This window comes from Artemia sp. Qi Xiang Cuo, chromosome 19 (assembly GCF_049724085.1).
Source record: "Artemia sp. Qi Xiang Cuo chromosome 19, ASM4972408v1, whole genome shotgun sequence".
Classification (NCBI taxonomy): Eukaryota; Metazoa; Arthropoda; class Branchiopoda; order Anostraca; family Artemiidae; genus Artemia; species Artemia sp. Qi Xiang Cuo.
In genome coordinates, this window is record NC_142812.1 from 34,291,809 (window position 1) to 34,316,626 (window position 24,818).

The following is a 24,818-nucleotide window of genomic DNA, read 5'->3' on the forward strand; positions in this document are numbered from 1 at the left end:
GACTGGTCTCCCCTTGCCAAATCAGGCGGTTGCGTATATACTATGCTAGTCTGTACATATTAAAGATGCATAAGGCCCGGATGCTAGACCAAAAACAAACCACGAAACTGTATGCAATCTAAGATATACACAAGGAAGAGCCAGATGGAACCATGTTTTTTCTTTGTATGACTTCTAACAAAAATCAAAGACCTTAAGAAGTAATTTTTTTGTGATTACTTGAACTTGTGGGCACCCTTTAAATTCTTTTTGAATATCAAGCTCATATAAATAATACCTAAATGGGCTCGGCCATTGTATAGAGCAGATATCCCTGAAAAGCCCTGCTTGATAACAAGTCGTTTATTCATTTCATTAGTTTCATTTAGAGTTCGCTTATAATTTCACCAGTTGAACTATTTTCGCTACTTATGTGTTATATAATACACACGCGAGAAGTGAAGTTTGGTGAATGCTAATGAAATAAAACAAAGTATGATAAAAATACAATACTTTAGTAACAAAGTTATGAAAACTACAACAAAGAATTATGGAAGGGAGGCCGCCCAGAGCGCATTATATTAAATACTTAACCTAAACTAATCTAACCTAACCTAACCAAAAAGCCAACTAAATATTTAATTAAAATGTAGCTATAATGTAGTTTCCCACCGAGCCGAAGCTAATTGTCTGGTATAAACACCGTGAAAACCGGGTATTGTCTCATGTTCGCGATAGAAGTTCTCGAGTGTGTATTATATAACACATAAGTACCCTATTTTCTTATATTTACGTTTTGATTTATTCTTGTTTGACGTTTACACTTATGAATCGAGCCTGACCTACCCTCGGCTGTTCTATAGATAGTTTTGGCTTTTGGCTGCTTTTCCTTAATGCATAGTAGTTGCAAAAGGGTACACCCTCGTTTGAGTAAATTTTTCTGTATACCACGAAGGAAAGAAGCAGTTCTTTCCATTTTCTCACTTTTTTCTTTATTTATGGATTTTTTTCTGAAATTTTTCTTCAGGGATTTCTCTTTATTTACCAATTGATTTCAGTAAATTTGAACTGAAAATTGTGTCGCTTAAAACAAAGATCACCAAAATCAAACAGTTCGTGGTAACGAACTGTTAGTAAGGAGCGACCCGGCTCAATAGTAACCGAAACTAAAAAAAACAGAATTTTTATATCAGTAGATACATTAAAAGAATTGGATTATTATGCTGATTTCAAATATATAAGTTTCATCAAGTTTAATCTTACCCATCAAAAGTTACGAGCCTGAAAAAATCTGCCTTATTTTTGAAAAAAGGGGGAAACATCCCGTAAATGTGATAGAATCTTGATGAAAATCAAGCCATCGGATTCAGTGTAACAGAATGCCCTACTGTAGATGTTTGAAGCTCCTATCTGCAAAAATGTGAAATTTTGTATTTTTTGCCAGAAGAAAGATCACGGATGTGTGTCTATTTGTTTTTTTCTTTTTTTTTCCCAAAGGTGATCATATCGATTCAGTAGTCCTAGAATATCTTGAGAGGAATCATTCGAATGAAAATTAAAAGTTCTAGTGTCCTTTTTAAGGGACCAAAAAAATTGGAGGGCAACTTGGCCCCCTCCCACGCTCTTTTTTCCCGAAGTCACCCAATCAAAATCTTGAGATATCCATTTTGTTCAGCATAGTCGAAAATCTGATAAATATGTCTTTGAGGATTATTTAAACCCCCAAAGTTCCCGGGGGAAGGGACGCCAAGTTATGAACTTTGCCCATTGTTTACATATAGTATTGGTTATTGGGAGGTATACAGACGTTTTCACATAAAGAACTGTTTTTGGAGCAAAAACTTAATTCTAACCCATCTATATCAGAAAATTCTACTCTTTCGAATCAGACACTTCTTTCGCTTACAGCCCTTTGTAACAAAACTTCTTTTTATTTCCATTACAGAGGCATTTTTTATAGACAGAAATATGGACTCTCCATGGGTGCCCTGCTTTCTCCAATACAGGCTGATATTTTCATGGAAGACCTTGAAGAAAGGGCTATTTTGCAAAGTTCTTGTAAAACTGAATTTTGGGTTCGTTTTAAAGATGACATTTTTTATTTATGGGAGCATTGTGACGAGTCTCTGGGTTCTTTTCTTCACTTGCTCAATTCCTTGGATCCAAAACCTAAATTTACTCAGGAATCAGAGATAGAGAGGCGTCTTCCTTTCTTAGATGTTCTGGTGCACCGAAATGATTCGGGTGTCGAGTTTAGTGTATATAGAAAACCCACACATAATGACCGTTACTTAAGTTATTCCTCCAATCATTCTCCTGCTGTGAAAAGAGGAGTTGTCACTTCTCTAGTTGATAGAGTATTGAAAGTCTGTTCAACACGTTTCTTGGATTTAGAACTCAACCACCTTAGAGATATTTTATTTGGGAATGGTTATCCAATTAGTTTAATAAATTCTGTAATTACAAAACGCATTAAAAGATTATCAGATAGTTCCACAGAAAACACAAATCAAAGGGAAAATTCAGTTTATCTTGATCTCCCATACATTAAAGGGATTTCAGACCACATTTCAAAAAATCTAAGGAAAAATAACATTTACACTTATTATAGACCCAGAAAAACTATCAGGTCCCAAATTTATCAAGGTAAAGACCCTATACCGATAGGTGAAAACTCCGATGTCTACAGAAGTCCTTGTTCGTGTGGTCTTTGGTATATCGGAAGAACAAATCAGCGACTAACAGATAGATTAACCCAGCATTCTAGTTCAATTAATAATACACTTAAAAAGCGGAAAAAAACAGAAAATTTTGACTCTGCCCTTGCAGAGCACATTTTTGAAAAACCAGACCATACTATTTTGTTTAGTCATGCTAGTCTTATTTCGCATGATAAAGGTATTGTCCAGCACTACAGAGAAGCTGTTTAAATTTATAAATACCAACATTTAGGTCTAGCTTTAAACAGAGATTCCGGTGATTTAAGAATAAACGAGTCATATTTCTGTTTTCTCAAAAGAGAAGCCGATACGTTAGTAATCCCTGAAATAAACCTTGAACCACTTTCCCAGTCATGTAATCAAACACATGAACAACTCCTTAGGTCTCAAAGGGTGTCTGCAAGAAATGCCTTAATTAAAATCCGAAATCAAACGACATAGTTTTCCAACTTATTTAATTGCAGGTTCGTTTTGTTTTTTCGAGTGAATGAATTGATTCCTTTCATTTATCAGTGGCTCACTAGTATCCGTCGATGGCAGTTCATGTTTTTTTGGATTTTGTGCCAATCGCGGATATTGGCGAATAACTCGCTTTTATGGTTGTTAGGTAGTTGGTTTTAATTCTTTTAATTTTTGGCTTTTATTGATACATCATTTCGTTTCGCGCTGAAGAAGAGAGGCGTTTTTCCTCTCGAAATATTCGCTTTTTTTTTTCAGTATCATCATTTGGCCTATAAAAACCCCATTTTTGCTCTTTTTTCTTTCTTTATGTGATGTCAGGCCAATGTGGTTTAAGAAATTATCTTAGACGTTTTCAGGGGGATTTTTTCTGGTTGGGGTGGGGGTCGGAGGAGGGGGTTACGTGGGAAGATTTTTCCATGGAGGACATTTCTATAAAGGGGGCACCGGATTTCCCATCATTATTTAAAAAACAATCAGAAATTAAATAAAACAACAAGATTTTCAACTGAAAGTAAGGAGCAACATTAGAACTTAAAACGAACAGAAATTATTACGTATATGAGGGGGTTCACCCCCTAGGCAATACCTCGCTCTTTACGCTAAACTTTTTTTCAGTACTTTCAAAAGAGCTATCTATTCTAATTAAACGGCCTTCGTGATTTAGGGATTTGTGATTCAAACAAAATTCGAACTGTAGCGTAAAAAGCGAGGTAATGACTAGGGGGCGAACCCCCTCGTATACGTAATAATTTCTGTTCGTTTTAAGTTTTAATGTTGCTCCTTAGTTTCAGTTGAAAAAACTTGTTTTTTTTTATTTAATATCATTCTTGAAACACTGTCAAAAGTGAAAAGTTTACAAGTTAAGAAGTTAAAAAAGTAAAAGTTCAGCGCTTAATAGCGGTAGCAGTAACTCAAGGAATCACGCTCAGTTCAAACACATTTCTCCAAATGAGGGGAAGCTAGCAAAGCATTGGCCCTTCGTGTTGATATGGAGGACTTCTCACGGAAATTTAGGAAATTGGGATCTAAAATCGAATATTTTGAGTCTTCGGGGCGCCACTCTCAGAAGTTTTACTTTTTTCTAAAACCACACAAATTTTCTTACACTAATAATTTGTTACGGCTAGCTTTAAAATTTATACATTCTGTACTATTTTGGGATCAGCATAAAAATCTGATTTATTTGATAGATAATATGTTTCAATTAAAAAAAAAAATTCTCCTGACATTCTTTTTTTAAATAACCTTAAAGATGATTCAGATGAAAAAAAAAACGGTTAAATTTACTTTTTGGATTTGATTCTGAAGTTTAAGAATTATCTTTGAACGGACCTTAGTTATTGTAGTTTTGTTTTTCAGACAAAAATTCTAAGTGATTTTTCTTGAAGTAAAACTTCTTCTGCTAATTTTTCTTTTCTAAATAAGTTCAGTGCCAAAGGGTGGTAGACTTTAGTCCGTTTCGGAAACCTGATTATTAACAAGTTATTTTAAAGTTACGGTAAAAACTTTAACTTAAAACATGCACTCTTCCAGAAATATCTCTCTTTTCAAGTATATGTAGAAATGAAGTGTTACTTAATGTTTCTTCAAAGGTGCCGCAAAATATCTCAGAATACCCACTTAAGGTTTAAATTATAATTCATACTTTTACGGTTTGGAAACAAAATTTTTGCCGTGACGTGATATTTCACAAATTACCCAGTGGATTTTTGAAAAAGAAAAAAAGTAATGATATTATCAGTCATTATAATTTTAGCATTGAACGCAATGTCGTGGACCCTAAACCTGTCAGCACATAATTACTTGACACACTTTTATGCGAAGAATTTAGCACCAAAGAAGACGATTGAGCCTGCAATTATTGTTATTTTTATTTTCCAGAATCAAATCATTGTTTCTGTAACATTTTAGCATTAAACCACCTTTTTTCTTTACAGGAGGTTCAAACTTCAAACAAACTCTGGCCTAATTACGCCAATGTGTTACAAATGCCTAGGCATGTTTTTGCCTGAATGGTCCTTCAGGACGTGTGAGTGATTCTTTATGCCTATAAGTTTGGCCCAACATTTTGTTCCTTTTTTATTATGGCAATGAAAACAAGTTGAACAATAAGTCACAGCCCAAGTATATATGTTGCAAGATTCCTAATAGAACCACTTGAAAACAGGCATTTATGCCGAGGGGTATCAGTGCTACCCCCAAGATCTCAAGATTTTTACTTGTGTTCCAATAATATCTCATGTTTTACTTATAGTTTACAAGTTCTTGTGCTTCTCGCAATTTGTTTCCCCCGTCGCATAAAATATCCTCCTCTTCCCAAATGAGTTCCTGTGCAAGTTTTCAGGTAACATATAGGGTTAGTTGCAAATAATCCCATCTCTTTTGATGTAAGCAACTGAGCCCAAATGACATAATAATCAAAATGCGGTAATCAAGGTGATATGGATTGTTTTAATGTCAAGCATCACCAAAACTAAGTAACAAAAAAACTTGAGGATGATGCTTGGACAGGATTTTTAACATAACCCAACAGTCATAATCCTGCTACATGTAAGGGCAAGGAGACTACTTAATATCCCCCATGGCTGTCGGTTCACTGGAGGTCTGTGGGTGCAACAAAAATTATGAACAGTCTTAAGCTACTAAGATGCCGGGATATCTGAAGGAACAGGAGGGTAGTGTCATGCACAGCCTGGCCATTAATTACATTTATTTGTGAATGGGTACGTATGTTTTTACACTCCTACGCGTGTTTCAATGTAAGTGTGTGTTTTATTGTATTTTGGCATATATGTGGGTGAATTCACAAAACTTCATTTTTATGTTGCAGCTGTAGTAGCTGCTCAATCATGTAAAGAAAACAGTATTCCGCTGAAACATTGCTTATCTCAAGAAAAAAATAAACAGAAGAAAACCACACAAATTTTGTCTGTGCCTCCAAACCCTAGAAACAGGACCATACACAGAAAGATATTCACTCCACTCTCCCAGAATCCCAAGATTTCACGATGTCTACTCTGTTTTCCTATACTCATCGTATCTTTCGTCTATTTTTTTTTTTTTTTTTTATTTTCCACGTTTGGGTCAAGATCAAAATATAGTGTTTTCCGATATGAATTCCTGTATACGTGCCTGTATAAGATATTCACATAATTTTAACAATGCGTTTGGCCTGAACAAGTAAGTTCAAGCTAATCTTATCATCGGGGTTGTAATCGTTTAAGTATGCAGCACACAGAGCATACTAACTGGGATGCCAATTCTAATTTGGCGCCAACCTAGCGGTGATCGTCTATACCAAAGACAAGGTCTTTTTCGTTATATAATATTATATTTTAATATTACAGGGCTTTCGTCACTAAACGCTGCGGACAAATTGAAAGCCGATTTTCCTCCGGAAATTCTGCTTTTGCTACAGGATTTTTTTTTTTAATTTCGCAGCAATTACCGGAAAAATTTGTATTTGGCTTCGCCAATGGAGTGGTGGTATGAGCGAATTGAAACAGAGGTAATTAACATAAAAGTAATTATTGTAAAAGAGAAAACACACATGAACACATATTGACATTTTAGAAGGAATTCAGTAATAAATGTAAGGTTTTTTGAAGAAATCTCAAAATGAATTTATAGTGTCGGAGTAATGACCAGTTATATAAAAAAAGAAGCTTTTATTTTACCCTCAGGACACATACGCCCTAAAAAAAAAAAAAAAAAAAAAAAAAAAAAAAAAAATATATAAGTGATTTTCATTTCAAAATTTTTCAAAGTCATTTTCAAAATATCCCTACAACCGAGCAATAGTGAAAAATCAAAAGCTTCCTAGCCTACTGAAATTAGAAGAAACACGAAAGAGAAGAACGATACGAAAATTCAAAATGGGATAAAGCATAGGAAAAATTGTGATAATACAGAGATTTCAAGAGAGACATGGCTAGGAGAACCCCCAGGACAATTCGATTCAGAATTCTCAGTCTTATACAGGGTAAATGTCACCATCTAGGCTGGGGTGTTAAACAACTTAAAAAAAATAAAGAAAGGTGACATAATATGTTTTGAATTAACAGTGCTAGCTTGAGCATTGGGTGTGCAACATAATCAGCTCTCAAACACTAAGACGCAAACTTAGTCATCAAGGAGTATTTAAAAAGATTAATCTTTGTCGGATCGAACACAAGTTTAATCAAAACACAATATGCATAAAACTGCGGTTTTCTGCAGGGAAACCCGATACTGTCTAATCTTAAGCTCAGATATCTGACCAACAATGTGATGAATGATGGTGGCATTATGTGACTGGTGTGATCTATGGCTTTCAGGATGGAGTCCATTGAAAGGCCGCATCAAATCGTTTGAAGTATACCAGTATTTTTTTTTCTTTTCTTTTGAATACAAGATACTAATACTCAATGACTAAAGCATTAACAAATTTATTAGAAATGGCAAATTTACCTCAAGCAAATTTGCCCTAATTCCTCATTCTCACCAAACTTATTTCCAGAAGCAGCTTCAGCCCTTTGTCATACTTAACCGTGCATCTGACGCTGACAGTCCAAGCAACGGGAGTGGCTCCTCCACCTGCTCATAGCAACATTCATCACATCTTCAGTGGTACGGTCAATAGGGAGTCAAACCATAAAGGTAGAAAGGGCGGTGGCTTATCGCCCCCTTAGTCTTAATATGTATCAAACGAACTTTACAAAGGGATTTTCAGAATATATAGTTTTCCAGTTAACCGTGAATAAGTCTTTCTATAGCTTTCCATTGTCGGCTTTTATAATTATTAATTAAAAAAAAACTTTCCGAAAAATAAGTTTTTCAAAGAAAAGTAAAGGCCATTTTAAACTTAAGCTAAGCAGATACAAATACCTGTTACTCAACACGGCCAGAAATTACTGTTAAAGAATAAATGAAACCCAAAACGAACAGAAATTAAATCAACAATCATAGCAAAAAACATACATCAAGTAATAATATAAATGAATAAATAGATCTTAAAAGCGAGTAATGCTTAGATTTAATATGAAAATCAAGCTTAAAACGAAAACAAATATTTTGCTATTAAAGTATAAATGAAACTTAAAACGAACAGAAATTAAATAAACAATCAATGCGAACAAACATACAATATATATTAATGTAAATGAATAAATAAATCTTAATAAATCTTAAAATCTTGAATATGCAAATCAAGTTTGAATCGAATAAAAATAACTACAAACAAAAGTTTGGGTATCGTCTCACTGCAGAAGCCTAAAACCTACTGCGTCACTAACGCTTTACTGAAAACAATTCTTTGAAATATTTTCACTTTTGTAACTTTAAGAAATCAAAAATTAATTAAGATTTTAGGGAATAAATATCAGTATATATATATTAAATTGACAATGTACATTTTTTCAGTAAACTCATTTCAATTTTTTTTTCAGTAAAGTACAAATTATATTCTGGCTTTTAGAAAGCATAGGGGTTTTGAACCCTACTCACATTAATTTATGCTCGTTTTGAGTTTGACTCTAATATTTATTTTAATTTTTGTTCGTTTTGGGTTTCATTTATTTATTGATACTGATTTGGGGTAGTTGTATGCTTGGTAGATTATATGATAGTCCGGACGCTAGATGTTGAAAATGTGAACCATACCACGACGGAATGGGGCTGCTACGAGAATTAGCCCTCCACCCCCTAAGTTGACCATGCGGATTCAAAAATACCAATGGCACATGCTTGCGAGTGGTGGAACACTCCGAAACTTGACATTTTAGTATATTTTGGTGTTTCATGCAAGAAAATGCATGTTCCACAAAGTTTGAAGTGCAGTTTTCCGCTCAAAAAGAAATGCCTAGAAACCATAGAATGTTTTCATAACAAACTAACACGATTAGTTACAAAAAATAGCAGAGTTCAAAAATGGCAAAACTATATGAGTCTTGAACAGTCTTGGAAAGTTTAAACAAAATCAAATTGAATATTAGATATATAATGATATTAATTGTTGAAAGATCCATCAGTTCAAGATTTTTTTTTCACTGTAATTTTTATTTTCATTTTCAATGCTGTAAGAACTAGAAAATAATAAATTTTTAATATACGAGTAATTCGTTTTCAGTGAAGCACCAATGACGCAACAGGCTTTAGGTTTTTACAGTTAAAGAAGGGAGCAGTATCCCAATTTTGCTTGTAGTGAAACTATATTTGTATATCAATCTTGAAAAGAAATAATAAATTAAACTCAATATTTGATGCATAATGATATTAATTCCTAAAAGCTCATCAGTTACAAATTTTACTGTAATTTTAATATTTATTTTCAATATTAGCTAAGTACAAAAGAAAACATTTGTAATATAATTCGTTTTCAGGTAAGCGCCAATGCCGCAGTAGGTTTTAGGCTTCTGCAGTGAGGCGATACCCAAACTCTTGTTTGTAGTTACTTTTATTCGATTCAAACTTGATTTGCATATTCTATTTAAGTTTCACTCGTTTTAATATTTATTTATTCATTTAAATTAAAATATATAGTATGTTTGTTTGCACTAATTGTTTATTTAATTTCTGTTCGTTTTAAGTTACATTTATACTTTAATAGCAAAATATTTGTTTTCGTTTTAAGCTTGATTTTCATGTTCAATCTAAGCATTACTCGCTTTAAGATCTATTTATTCATTTATATTATCACTTGTTGTATGTTTTTTGCTATGATTGTTTGTTTAATTTTTGTTCGTTTTGGGTTTCATTTATTCTTTAATAGTAATTTCTGGTTGTTTTAAGGTTGAATTTTAACAGGTATTTGTATCTCCTGAGCTTAAGTTAAAAATGGCCTTTACTTTTCTTTGAAAAACTTATTTTTCGGAAAGTTTTTTTTAATTAATTTTTGTTCGTTTTTGATTACAAAAAGTTTAAAGTTTTTATGGAAGGGGGGGGTGCTTACTGTCCGATTATTCTTGACTTTAAAAACAGATCTAGAACTTTAAATTTAAATCGAATGAGGCTTTTATAAAAGTCAGTATGCTTACCTCTTTGATAAAACATTATGTTTGAACAATAAACAGCTGACGTAACTTGAGAAAAGCGATTGAAAACAATGAATAGATTGAACAAATAGCTCACATAGAGAGGTTTAGACCTTTTCACTTGCTGACAAAAAGGGATCACGACTGTTTGGAACTGACCTTAGTAGAAATTTGTGTGCCAAAACAATTTTGTATCTATCACAGAGTATGTATTTTAACCTTATAATTGGATAATTATAATAGATTTCTTATGTGTTCTTCCCATACAAAACCCCTTCCCATAAGTTATGAACCCCCTTAATAAGTTATGCCCCAGGGAATAACTTATAACGCCTACCCCTGGGCCCTGCTGGGCTGTGTCGACACAGGAGTTTTTTGTTATCAGAACTTTGAACTATTTTAACAAAATGTCTATCTCAAAATTTTTATCTGATACTTTCAGGGCGTGGAGGAGGGAGAGCAGCTAGTTGCCCTTCAATCTCTTTTGACTCTTAAAAAGTGAACAAGAACTTTCAATTTTCAAACAAATGAACCCTCTCTAAAGTTTATACGAGCATCCCTTGCATAAGAAATACTATGAAGGATTCAGAGAATCCTTAAATTACAACCCTTGCCCTGACGGCTTTGGGGGAGGTATAATCCTCAAAGACCTAATTTCCAGACCTTAAAACTTCGTTTAATAAAATGGCTGTCTTAAAATTTTGATTGGATGTGTTTGGGGAAAAGGTGGGCGTGAGAGGGAATTAGTGGCCCTCAAATCACTTTCGACTATTACAAAGAGCACTAGCCCTCAAAATTTCCAGTCGAATGAGCCTTTTTCGAAGTTTTTACAACAACACTTTCTATAAAAACCTTATATACCCCAAGGCCCTAACATAAACCATTGCCCTGAGGGTTGTGGGATAGTATCCTCCTCGAAATCGTATTTTCTATCTGAAAATTAACAGTGATTAATAAAATGGATATCTCAAAGTTTTGATTTGATGTGTGTGGGGGAATGATGGGAGTGGGGGGGGGCTAGTTGCCCTCCAATCACTTTCGACTATTAAAAAGGGCACTATCCCCTCGAATTTCAAATTGAATGAGCCTGTTTTGAAGTTTCTACGACACCGCCTTATAGAAAAACCTTATATGCCCCCAGGGCATAACTTAAAACTCTTGCCCTGAGAGTTGTGGGGGAGTGCCCTCCTCAAAAACATATTTTCTATCTGGAAATCAACTACACTGAACAAAATAGCTATCTCAAAAGTTTGATTGGATGTGTTTGGAGAAATGATGGGCGTGGGAGGGGCTTGTTGCCCTCCAATCACTTTCGACTATTAAAAAGGGCACTAGCCCTTTAATTTCCAATCGAATGAGCCTGTTTTGAAGTTTCTATGGCAGCCTCTTCTTTGAAAACCTTATATTCCTCCAGGGCATAACTTAAAACCCTTGCCCTGAGGGTTGTGGGGGAGTGTCCTTCTCAAAAATATATTTTCAATCTGGAAATCAACTACGCTGAACAAAAATGGTTATCTCTAAATTTTGATTCGATGTGTTTGGGGGAATGATGGGCGTAGGGGGGGGGCTAGTTGCCCTCCAAACACTTTTGACTATTAAAAAGGGCACTATCCCTTTGAATTTACAATCGAATGAGCCTTTTTTGAATTTTATATGACAACGACTTCTATAAAAACCTTATATGCCCCAAGGGCATATCTTAAAACTCTTGCCCTGAGGGTTGTTGGGGATTAACGTGGTTAAAAACATGTTTTCTATCCGAAAATCAACTACGCTGAACAAAATGGCTATCTTAAAATTATGATTGGATGTGTTTGGGGAATTGATGGGCGTGGGGAGGGGGGCTAGTTGCCCTCCAATCACATTTAACTATTAAAAAGGGCACTATCCCTTTGAATTTACAATTGAATGAGCCTTTTTTGAAGTTTCTACGACAACGCCTTCTATAAAAACCTTATATGCCCCCAGGACATATCTTAAAACCCTTGCCCTGAAGGTTCTGGGGGAGTATCCTCCTAAAAAACATGCTTTCTATCTGGAAATCACCAACGCTGAACAAAATAGCTATCAGAAAATTTTGATTGGATGTGTTTGGGGAAATGATGGGCGTGGGGGGGGGGAGGGGGCTAGTTACACTCCCACCACTTTCGACTATTAAAAAGGGCACTAGCTCTTTAATTTCCAATCGAATGAGCCTATTTTGAAGTTTCTACGACAACGCCTTCTAAAAAAACCTTATATGACCCAAGGCATAACTTAAAACCCTTGCCCTGAGGGTTGTGGGGGAGTATCCTCCTCAAAAATATATTTTCTATCTGAAAATCAAATATGATGAACAAAATTGCTAAAAATCTCAAAATTTTGATTGAATGTGTTTGGGGAAATGATGGGCGTGGGGGGGGGGCTAGGTGCACTCCAATCACTTTTGACTATTAAAAAGGGCACTAGCCCTTTAATTTCCAATCGAATGAGCATGTTTTTAAGTTTCTACGACAACGCCTTCTATAAAAAACCTTATATGCCCCCAGGGCATAAGTTAAAACCCTTACCCTGAGGGTTGTGGGGAGTATCCTCCTCAAAAATATATTTTCTATCCGGAAATCAACTACGCTGAACAAAATGGCTATCTCAAAATTTTGGCTGGATGTGTTTAGGGGAATGATGGGCGTGGGGGGGGATAGTTGTCCTCAAATCATTTTCGAATATTAAAAAGAGCACTAGCAGTAGAAGTGACCCTAAAGCTCCGAACGGGACTCCTTATATGGGCATAGAATACGGACGGGACTCCATATATGGGCATAGAGTCATTAGGGAGAACACGTGGTTAATGGGGTCAATGACCTAAATTTCCAAGTCAACAACAACAACATCGACCTTGACATTCGCTGAGAGCGTGCACTTACAATAACAACAACATCGACCTTGGAACACCTGTGCTGTCGACCTCAATTCACCTATCGTGAATCAATAATTCCCCTTAGAAACAACAAATTAATTTCCCCTTTCTTGACAGATCAATCAACCAATGACATCATCTGTCAGACTTTAAAAATTTTCGCCTAGAAACGATTCTCCAGGAATAGATCCAAGTCGTTAATGTCTTTGCCTCGGAAACAACTCTTTTGGTCGAACTCCAAAGGATATTAATAGCCAAAGGCCATGGAAACAATTCTCCAAGAAACATCTTAGCGATAAATTGTTTTAGCGCGGGAATCAGGTTTCTTATTAATTTGAAATGCATTAGCGCAGAGATGCCAAAAACAAAAGGAACACGCTGAATTACGTTTAGGGATTATTTGGGCGAAACTGTTTTAGAGAGGTTATGGAACTATTTCGGCGAAACAGTTAGAGACATTTTAAAAGATGATTTTTGAAGAGATTTTAGAAGAGAATTTAATGGTGAAACTCTGTGGTCGTTATAATACACAAGTTTCATTTGAACAGTGTTGTGAGGTCCTCTAACCCAACCCCAATGGGTTCCAATCCTCCTACCCCAACCCCGAAGGAAGCCCCCGGTCCTCAAAGACCCCCCAAGCTCCCAAAGGGCCACCGGCGCCCCCAAAGGCCCACCCAGACCCCCAAAGGCCATCCCCGGGCCCCCCAAAGGCCCATCGAGCACCCAAAGGACCAACGGGGTCCCAAAGGCCCTCCACCGGTCCCCAAATGTCCCCCAGGACTCCAAATGCCCCCCGGACCCCCAAAGGCCCTCCCAGTGCCCCCAAGGCCCTCCCAGTGCCCCAAAGGCCCGCCCGGTGCCCCCAAGGCCCACCCCCGGCCCCCAAAGGCCCCCCCGGCCAGCCAAGCGCCGCCCGGCAGCGCCGGGGGCCCGGAAAGCGCCGCAGGATGTGCCGCAGGGATGCGCCGCGGGTCAGGAAAGCGCCGCAGGGGATGCGCCGCAGGGAGGCACCACAGGAAAGCGCCGCAGGATGCGCTGCAGGGATGCACTGCAAAAAAAAGTAAACTAAAAAGTAAAAATTTCGAAATGTTATCCCCCAAACGCCCTCGTCAGACCCCCAAAGGCCCTCCCCTGGTCCTCAAAGGTCCCCCAGGCTCCCCAAGGGCCAACCAGCCCCCAAGGTTCCCCCGGGCCCCCAAAGGTCCTCCCCCGGTCCCCAAAGGTCCACAGGGCTCCCAAAGGCCCACCTCCGGTCCCCCAACGTCCCCCGGGCTCCCAAAAGACCCCTCAATCCTCAAGGGCCCCCGGATCCCCAAACGCCCTCCCTGGGCGCCAAAGGTCCTCCCCCGGTCCCCATACATGCACACAAAAACTTGCACACACACAAAAACTTACACACACACACACATAAACTTACACACACACACAAAAACTTACACACACACACGAAAACTTACAAACACACGACAAAACATACACACACACACACAAAAACATACACACACACACACACACACACAAACACATAAACAACCACACGAAAAATTAAAGGCACACAAAAACTTACATGAACACAAAAACTTACAAACACACACACACAAAACTTACACACACACACACGAAAACTCACACACACACGCCAAAACTTACCCACACACACAAAATTACACACACACACACACACACAAAAACTTACACCTGAACACAAAAAAAACACACACACACACACACAAAAACTTACACACACACACACACACACAAAAATTCCACAAACAAACATACGAAAAAATTAATACACACGAAAAAAAATACACACACAGAAACAAACAAAAACAAACACACTCAAAAACTTACACAAAAACACACAAACAAAAAAAACACACACAAGCTAATACACACACACACACACACACAATAATACACAAACACACAAACAAAATACAAAAACACGCAAAAGCTAAGACACACAAAAACATACACACACACACACACAAAAACTTACACCCACACGCAAAAACTTACATGCACACAAAAACTTACATGCACACAAAAACTTACACACACACACAAAAACTAACACACACGCACAAAAAATTACACACACACACACACACACACTTACACACACACACACATGAAAACTTACACACACACACCAAAACTTACACACACACGCCAAAACTTACACACACACAAAAAATTACACACACACAAACACACAAAAACTTACACATGAACACAAAAAACTCACACACACACACACAAAACACACACACACACACACACAAAAAAAACAGTCAAACACACAAAATAAAAATTACACACACACCAAGAAACATAAACAAAAAGAAACTATCACACACACACACACACACACACACACACAAACTAATACACACACACAAAAAAAAAAATAAAACACACAAAAACTTACACACACACACAAACACGAACAAACTTACACACACACACAAAAAACTTACACCCACACACAAAAGCTTAGACACACAAAAACTTACACACACACACACACACACACACAAAAACTAAGACACACACGCAAAAACTTACATTCACACAAAAACTTACATGCACACAAAAACTTACACACACACACAAAAACTTACACACACGCACAAAACTTACACACACACGCACAAAAAATTACACACACACACACATGAAAACTTACACACAAACACACGAAAAATTAAGCAAACACGACAAAAATTACTCACACACACACACACACACACACAAAAACTAAAACAATCACACTACAATAAACATGCACACACAAAAATACAGGCACACAAAAAAATACACACACACACACACACACACAAAAAACAAACCCAAACAAACACACGAACACACACACACACACGCCAAAACTAACACACACACAACAAACAAAAACAAACTCTAAATAACACACACTCACACAATATCAAACACAAACAAAAAAACACACACAAACACACACAAACAAAAACAATAACACATGAACACAAAAAAAACTCACACACACACGCACAAAAACTTACAAACACACACACACACACACACACGAAAACTCACACACACACGCCAAAACTTACACACACACAAAATAACACACACACACACACACACACAAAAACTTACACAATCACACAAAAAATTACATGCACACAAAAACTTACATGCACACAAAAACTTACACACACACACACAAAACTAACACACACAAACACACGAAAACTTTCTTGCGAAAACACACAAAAGTTAGAAAAAATACAAAATATTCCTTTATTACCTCTGCAAAACGGCTAAAAATGAAGAATTCATACACATTTTCAACTAGCTAAGGGTAAGTGTTTTAAATATGAACCATTCTGTTGCGAAAACACACAAAAGTTAGAAAAAATACAAAATATTCCTTTATTACCTCTGCAAAACGGCTAAAAATGAAGAATTCATACACATTTGCAACTAGCTAAGGGTAAGTGTTTTAAATATGAGCCATTCTGTTGCGAAAACACACAAAAGTTAGAAAAAATACAAAATATTCCTTTATTACCTTTGCAAAACGGCTAAAAATGAAGAATTCATACACATTTTCAACTAGCCAAGGGTAAGTGTTTTAAATATGAGCCATTCTGTTGCGAAAACACACAAAAGTTAGAAAAAATACAAAATGTTCCTTTATTACCTCTGCAATACGGCTAAAAATTAAGAATTCATACACATTTTCAACTATCTAAGGGTAAATGTTTTAAATATGAGCCATTCTATTGAGAGAACACAAAAAAGTTATAAAAAATGAAATATGTAAAAATTTTTAAAATGCATTAAGGGTAAAAATTAATAAGTAATACACATATTAAACTATCTAAGGGTTATTGTTTTAAATATGAGCCAGACTTTATCGAAAACACACAAAAGTTAGAAAAAATGCAAAATGTTACTTTATCACCTCTGCAAAACGGCTAAAAATGAAGAATTCATACACATTTTTAACTAGCTAAGGTTGAGTGTTTTAATTATGAACCATTCTGTTGCGAAAACACACAAAAGTTAGAAAAAATGCAAAATGTTCCTTTATTACCTCTGCAAAAAGGCTAAAAATGAAGAATTCATACACATTTTCAACTAGCTAAGGGTGAGTGTTTTAAATATGAGCCATTCTGTTGCGAAAACACAAAAAAGTTAGAAAAAATACAAAATATTCCTATATTAACTCTTCAAAAATTCTAAAAAATAATAATTCAAAAACAAATTAATATAGATCGTTGTAAGAGTTTTATTTCTGATCCAATCTGTTGCGAAAACACACAAAAGTTAGGAAAAATACAAAATGTTCCTTTATTACCTCTTCAAAACGCCTAAAAATGAAGAATTCATACACATTTTCAACTAGCTAAGGGTAAGTGTTTTAAATATGAGCCATTCTGTTGCGAAAACACACAAAAGTTAGAAAAAATACAAAATATTCCTTTATTACCTCTGCAAAACGGCTAAAAATGAAGTATTCATACACATTTTCAACTAGCTAAGGGTTAGTGTTTTAAATATGAGCCATTCTGTTGCGAAAACACACAAAAGTTAGAAAAAATACAAAATATTGAGTTATTAACAATTCAAAATTTATAAATATTAATAATTAATAAACACTATAATGTTTCTTTGTTTTAGTGTTTTAAATATGATCAATTCTATTGCGAAAACACACAAAAGTTAGAAAAAATACAAAATATTCCTTTATTAACTCTGCAAAACGGGTAAAAATTAAGAATTCATACATGTTTTCAACTAGCTAAGGGTAAGTGTTTTAAATATGAGCCATTCTGTTGCGAAAACATGCAAAAGTTAGAAAAAATACAAAATAATCCTTTATAACCTCTGCAATACGGCTAAAAATGAAAAATTCATACACATTTTCAACTAGCTATGGGTAAAGGTTTTAAATATAAACCATCTTTTTGCGAAAACACACAAAAGATAGAAAAAATACAAAATATTCCTTTATTACCTCTGCAAAATGGATAAAAATGAAGAATTCATATACATTTTCATTACCAAGTCCTGACCCCCTAATTGAAGGATATGAATTAGAACCATGGGAACGTAATTTCATCGTATTTGCATTTCCCACAAGAGGACACTTTTTGAGTAAAATTAAAGAGCTACCAGACTAAACCAGAGATATGATGAAATAGTAATGAATAATTGTTCAAACTTAAATTTTTTGTATCGCGGGAATAGTTTATTTTCGAACCATTATATCTACCAAAGGTTCAATACCTGAGTTAAACTAAGAGGTTTCAATTTCAGGAAAAAATTGTCATATTTTGCTTATTTTCGTTGGAAAACACACTGAAAAGACACATTATTGAACTCACATCAAACATTGCCGGGTTTGTATTTGAAGAGTCTTCCATTCTGTTCTATCTTGTCGTCTTTTTCAATATGTACTGACTTTTAAAGCCTTTAAAAGCTCTTAAATATACTAACCTAACGGTTATTTATTTCCGAAATTGTGAAAACTGTTGATTTAGAACAATAATTACCTTTCTATATATCCATTAACACTCACTAGAATTGCCACTTTTCACTCGCGGAGAATGGTTTCAAAACAATACTTCTTACATTGCATAGACTAATTGTGTCAAACGAGACATATTCAATGCAGATTAATTGTTACGTTTAATTTTGTTTTGGAAATCGGAGAAAATCAATCGGAAGTGAGAATTTCTTTAAAACTATCAAAGATTGATCAACTATACGTTTTCACACTTCTTATGTAATCAGAAAGAAAAATGAAGAAGAATTGATAAAAGATATTTTGAAATATGCCCCAAAATCAGAGCTATTACAACTTAAATGACGCGAGGGGAGGGGAATCAGGTTTAAGAATATCCTGGTTATATCATTTTATATTTTCTAAGTACTCCCAGAAGAACTCGTCACAGAAACATTGAAAAGAACTCATTTAATTGGGAATTAAAGTGAATAGCACTCATTTCAATGGAGGGGGGTGTGAAAATTTCTAGGAACATATCTTCAATATATTTAAATATTTACCTACGTACGCATCACTTAGGTTAGATTAGATTAGGTTAGAGACAGACAAAAAGTTAGGTGTATGGTTAGGCTAGGTAAGATTATGTTAGGTTAGGTTAATTTAGGGTAGCCTAGCTTAGCCTACGTACGAGAAAGAAAAGTTCTTAGGTGTGGAGCTCCCCCACCGCCTCAACCATCGCTCTTGAAATCCCTTGAATTAGGTTAGAGACAGACAAAAAGTTAGGTGTATGGTTAGGTTAGGTTAGATTATGTTAGGTTAGGTTAATTTAGGTTAGACTAGCTTAGCCTACGTAGCCCCCCCTCCCCCACCGCCTCAACCATCGCTCTTGAAATCCCATGAATTAGGTTAGAGACAGACAAAAAGTTAGGTGTATGGTTAGGTTAGATTATGTTAGGTTAATTAACGGCAGCCTCTTTTGTTAAGGTTTTTTTTTTTTTTTTTGGGGGGGGGGGCTCTCGCCCCCCTCAACAAAAAGTTTGGTGTATGGTTAGGTTAGGTCAGGTTATGTTAGGTTAGGTTAATTTAGGTTAGACTAGCTTAGCCTACGTACGGCCCCCCCCCGGGGGCCACGGGGCCTGAAAGCCTACCACGGGTGGGACCCCCACCACCAAGGTTAGGTTACCTAACATTTCAAGGTGACCCCCCCAACCCCGGGGCCACGGGACCGAAAGCCTGACACGGGTAGGACCCTCACCACCAAGGTCAGGTTAGGTTAGATTAGGTTAAGTTACCTAACATTTCTAGGTTAACTTACATCAGGTTAAGTGGCGCGCCACTTAACCTGATGTAAGTTAACCTAGAAATGTTAGGTAACTAACCTAATCTAACCTAACCTGACCTTGGTGGTGAGGGTCCTACCCGTGTCAGGCTTTCGGTCCCGTGGCCCCGGGGTTGGGGGTCACCTTGAAATGTTAGGTAACCTAACCTTGGTGGTGGGGGTCCCACCCGTGGTAGGCTTTCAGTCCCCGTGGCCCCCGGGGGGCGTACGTAGGCTAAGCTAGTCTAACCTAAATTAACCTAACCTAACATAACCTGACCTAACCTAACCATACACCTAACTTTTTGTTGAGGGGGCGGAGCCCCCCCCCAAAATAAAAAACCTTAACAAAAGAGGCTGCCGTTAATTAACCTAACTTAACATAATCTAACCTAACCTAACCATACACCTAACCTTTTGTCTGTCTCTAACCTAATTCAAGGAATTTCAAGAGTGAGGGTTGAGTCGGTGGGGGAGGGGGCTACGTATGCTAAGCTAGTCTAACCTAAATTAACCTAACCTAACATAATCTAACCTAACCATACACCTAACTTTTTGTCTGTCTCTAACCTAATTCAAGGGATTTCAAGAGCGATGGTTGAGGCGGTGGGAGCTCCACACCTAAGAACTTTTCTTTCTCGTACGTAGGCTAAGCTAGTCTAACCTAAATTAACCTAACCTAACATACTCTAATCTAACCTAACCATACACCTAACTTTTTGCCTGTCTCTAACCTAATCTAATCTAACCTAAGTGATGCATACGTAGGTAAATATTTAAATATGTTGAAAATACGTTCCTAGAAATTTTCACGCCCCCCTCCTGTGAATTGGGTGCTAGTCACTTTAATTCCCAATCAAATGAGTCCTTTTCAATGTTTCTGTAACGAGTCCTTCTGTGAGTACTTAGAAAATATAAAATGATATATCCAGGATATTCTTAAACCTGATTCCCCCTCCTCTCGCGTCATTTAAGTTGTAATAGCTCTGATTTTGGGGTATATTTCAAAATATCTTTTATCAATTTTTCTTCTTTTTTCTTTCTGATTACATATTAATTGTGAAATCGTATATTTGATCAATTTTTGATAGTTTTAAAGAAATTTTCACTTCCGATTGATGTTCTCCGATTTCCAAAACAAAATCAAACGTAACCAATAATTAATCTGCATTGAAGATGTCTCGTTTGACACAATTAGTCTATGCGATGTCAGAAGTATTGTTTTGAAACCATTCTCCTCGAGTGAAAAGTGGCAATTCTAGTGAGTGTTAATGGATATATAGAAAGGTAATTATTGTTCTAAATCAACAGTTTGCACGATTTCGTAAATAAATAACTGTTAGGTTAATATATTTAAGAGCTTTTAAAAGCTTTAAAAGTTAGTATATGCTGAAATAGAGGACAAGATATAAAATAATGGAAGATTCTTCAAATGCAAGCCCGGCAATGTTTGATGTGAGTTCAATAATATGTCTTTTCAATGTGTTTTCCAACGAAAATAAACAAAATATGAAAAAATTTTCCTGAAATTGAAAGCTCTTAGTTTAACTCAGGTATTGAACCTTTGGTAGATATAATGGTTCGAAAATAAACTATTCCCGTAATACAGAAAATTTAAGTTTGAACAATTATTCGTTATTATTTCATCCTATCTTTGGTTTAGTCTGGTAGCTCGTTACTTTTACTCGAAAAGTGTCCTCTTGTGGGAAATGCAAAATACGATGAAATTACGTTCCCATGGTTCTAATTCATATCCTTCAATTAGGGGGTCAGGACTTGGTACTGAAAATGTGTATGAATTCTTCATTTTTAGCCATTTTGCAGAGGTAATAAAGGAATATTTTGTATTTTTTCTAACTGTCGTGTGTTTTCGCAACAGAATGGCTCATATTTAAAACACTTACCCTTAGCTAGTTGGAAATGTGTATGAATTCTTCATTTTTAGCCGTTTTGCAGAGGTTATAAAGGAATATTTTGTATTTTTTCTAACTTTTGCGTGTTTTCGCAACAAAATGGCTCATATTTAAAACACTTACCCTTAGCTAGTTTAAAATTTGTATGAATTCTTCATTTTTAGCTGTAATGCAGAGGTAATAAAGGAACATTTTGCATTTTTTCTAACTTTTGTGTGTTTTCGCAATAGAATGGCTCATATTTAAAACATTTACCCTTAGCTAGTTGAAAATGTGTATGAATTCTTCTTTTTTAGCCATTTTGCAGAGGTAACAAAGGAATATTTTGTATTTTTTCTAACTTTTGTGTGTTTTCGCAACAGAATGGCTCATATTTAAAACACTTACCCTTAGCTAGTTGAAAATGTGTATGAATTCTTCATTTTTAGCCGTTTTGCAGAGGTAATAAAGGAATATTTTGTATTTTTTCTAACTTTTGCGTGTTTTCGCAACAGAATGGCTCATATTTAAAACACGTATCCTTAGCTAGTTGAAAATGTGTATGAATTCTTCATTTTTAGCCATTTTGCAGAGGTAATAAAGGAATATTTTGTATTTTTTCTAACTTTTGTGTGTTTTCGCAACAGAATGGCTCATATTTAAAACACTTACCCTTAGCTAGTTGAAAATGTGTATGAATTCTTCATTTTTACCCGTTTTTCAGATCAAATACAAGAATATTTACCATTTTTTCTAACTTTTGTGTTTTCAGAGCAATAGGGATCATAATTAAAACACTTACCCTCAGCTAGTTGAAAATGAGTATGGATTCTTAATTTTTAGCAATATTTCAGAGGTAATAAAGGAATATTTTGTATTTTTTATAACTTTTGTTTGTTTTTGCAATAAAATGGCTTATATTTAAAACACTTACCCTTAGATAGTTGAAAATGTGTGTGAATTCTTCATTTTTACCCGTATTGCAGAGGTAATAAAGGAATATTTTGTATTTTTCTAACTTTTGTGTGTTTTCGCAACAGAATGGCTCATATTTAAAACACTTAAACTTAGCTAGTTGAAAATGTGTATGAATTATTAATTTTTAGAGGTATTGCAGAGGTAATAAAGGAATATTTTGTATTTTTTCTAACTTTTGTGTGTTTTCGCAACAGAATGTCTCATATTTAAAACACTTACCCTTAGCTAGTTGAAAATGTTTATTATTTATTCATTTTTGGAAGATTTTAATATTTAATAAATGTATAGTTTGTAAATAATAAATAATTTGTTTGAATTCTAATAATAATTTCTATTATTTAAAAAAATCAAAATTAGATATTTGACAATTTTTATGAATTCTTAATTTTTAGCCGTTTTTCAGAGGTAATAAATGATTATTTTGTATTTTTTCTAACTTTTGTGTGTTTTCGCAACAGAATGGCTCATATTTAAAACACTTACCCTTAGCTAGTTGAAAATGTGTATGAATTCTTCATTTTTAGCCGTATTGCAGAGGTAATAAAGGAATATTATGTATTTTTTCTAACTTTTGTGTGTTTTCGCAATAGAATGGCTCATATTTAAAACATTTACCCTTAGCTAGTTGAAAATGTGTATGAATTCTTCATTTTTACCCTGTTTGCAGAGGTAATAAAGTAATATTTTGTATTTTTTCTAAGTTTTGTGTGTTTTCACAACAGAATGGCTCATATTTAAAACACTTACCCTTAGCTAGTTGAAAATGTGTATGAATTCTTCATTTTTAGCGGTTTGCAGAGGTAATAAAGGAATATTTTGTATTTTTTCTAACTTTTGTGTGTTTTCGCAAGTGAGTTTTCGTGTGTTTGTGTGTGTAAGTTTTGTGTGTGTGTGTGTAAGTTTTTGTGTGCATGTTAGTTTTTGTGTGCATGTTAGTTTTCGTGTGCATGTGTAAGTTTTTGTTTGTGTGTGTGTGTGTGTGTGTGTTAGTTTTGGCGTGTGTGTGTAAGTTTTCGTGTGTGTGTGTGTGTGTGTGTGTGCAAGTTTTTGTGCGTGTGTGTGAGTTTTTTTTGTGTTCATGTGTAAGTTTTTGTGTGTGTGTGTGTGTGTGTGTGTGTGTTTGTGTTTAATTTTTTGTGTGTGTGTAATTTTTTGCTTGTGTGTGTCATAGTTATTGTGTGTGTGTGTGTAAGTTTGTGTGTGTGTGTGTGTGTGTGTGTGTAAGTTTTTGTGTGCATGTAAGTTTTCGTGTGCATGTGTAAGTTTTTGTGTGTGTGTGTGTAAGTTTTTGCGTGTGTGTGTAAGTTTTGGCGTGTGTGTGTAATTTTTCTTGTGTGTGTGTGTGTAAGTTTTTGTGTGTGTGTGTGTAAGTTTTTTTGAGTGTGTGTAAGTTTTTGTGTGTATAAGTTTTTGTGTGCATGTAAGTTTTTGTGTGCATGTTAGTTTTTGAGTGTGGGTCTAAGTTTTTTTGTGTGTGTGTGTGTGTGTAAGTTTTTGTGTGTGTAAGCTTTTGTGTGTGGTTGTAAGTTTTGTGTGTGTGTGTGTTAGTGTGTGTGTGTGTGTGTGTGTGTAAGTTTTTGTGTGTGTATTTTTTTTTTTTTTGTGTTTGTGTTAGTTTGTGTGTGTGTGTGTGTGTGTGTGTGTGTATGTTTCTTAGTGTTTATTATTGTTCTGGTTTGTTAAATATTTCGTGTGTGTGTGTGTAAGTTTTGTGTGTGTGTGTGTGTGTATGTGTGTTTGTTTTTGTGTGTGTGAGTTTTTTTGTGTTAATGTGTAAGTTTTTTTGTGTGCGTGTGTGTGTAATTTTTTGTGTGTGTGTAAGTTTTTGCGTGTGTGTGTAAGTTTTGGAGTGTGTGTTTAAGTTTTTGTGTGTGTATGTGTGTAAGTTTTTGTGTGTGTGTGTGTGTAAGTTTTTGTGCGTGTGTGTAAGTTTTTGTGTGTGTGTGTAAGTTTTTGTGTGCATGTAAGTTTTTGTGTGCATGTAAGTTTTTGCGTGTGGGTCTAAGTTTTTGTGTGTGTGTGTGTGTAAGCTTTTGTGTGTCTAAGATATTGTGTGT

The 24,818-nt window shown here is 35.4% G+C and overlaps 2 protein-coding genes across 2 annotated transcripts in view; one reads left to right on the forward strand and one right to left on the reverse strand.

The window, feature by feature from the left end:
• Positions 1–24,818, reverse strand: part of LOC148940768 (extracellular matrix organizing protein FRAS1-like) — a 194,938-nt gene that overhangs the window by 78,852 nt on the left and 91,268 nt on the right. The window lies entirely within an intron of this gene.
• LOC148940770 (uncharacterized) overlaps positions 5,105–24,818 on the forward strand; it is a 42,326-nt gene continuing 22,612 nt past the window's right edge. The window contains exons 1-2 of the mRNA XM_089104973.1: positions 5,105–5,190; positions 7,660–7,799. Of these exons, the coding sequence (XP_088961099.1) occupies positions 5,174–5,190; positions 7,660–7,799 (157 nt within the window). The 5' untranslated portion in view covers positions 5,105–5,173. The remainder of the gene's footprint in view (positions 5,191–7,659; positions 7,800–24,818) is intronic.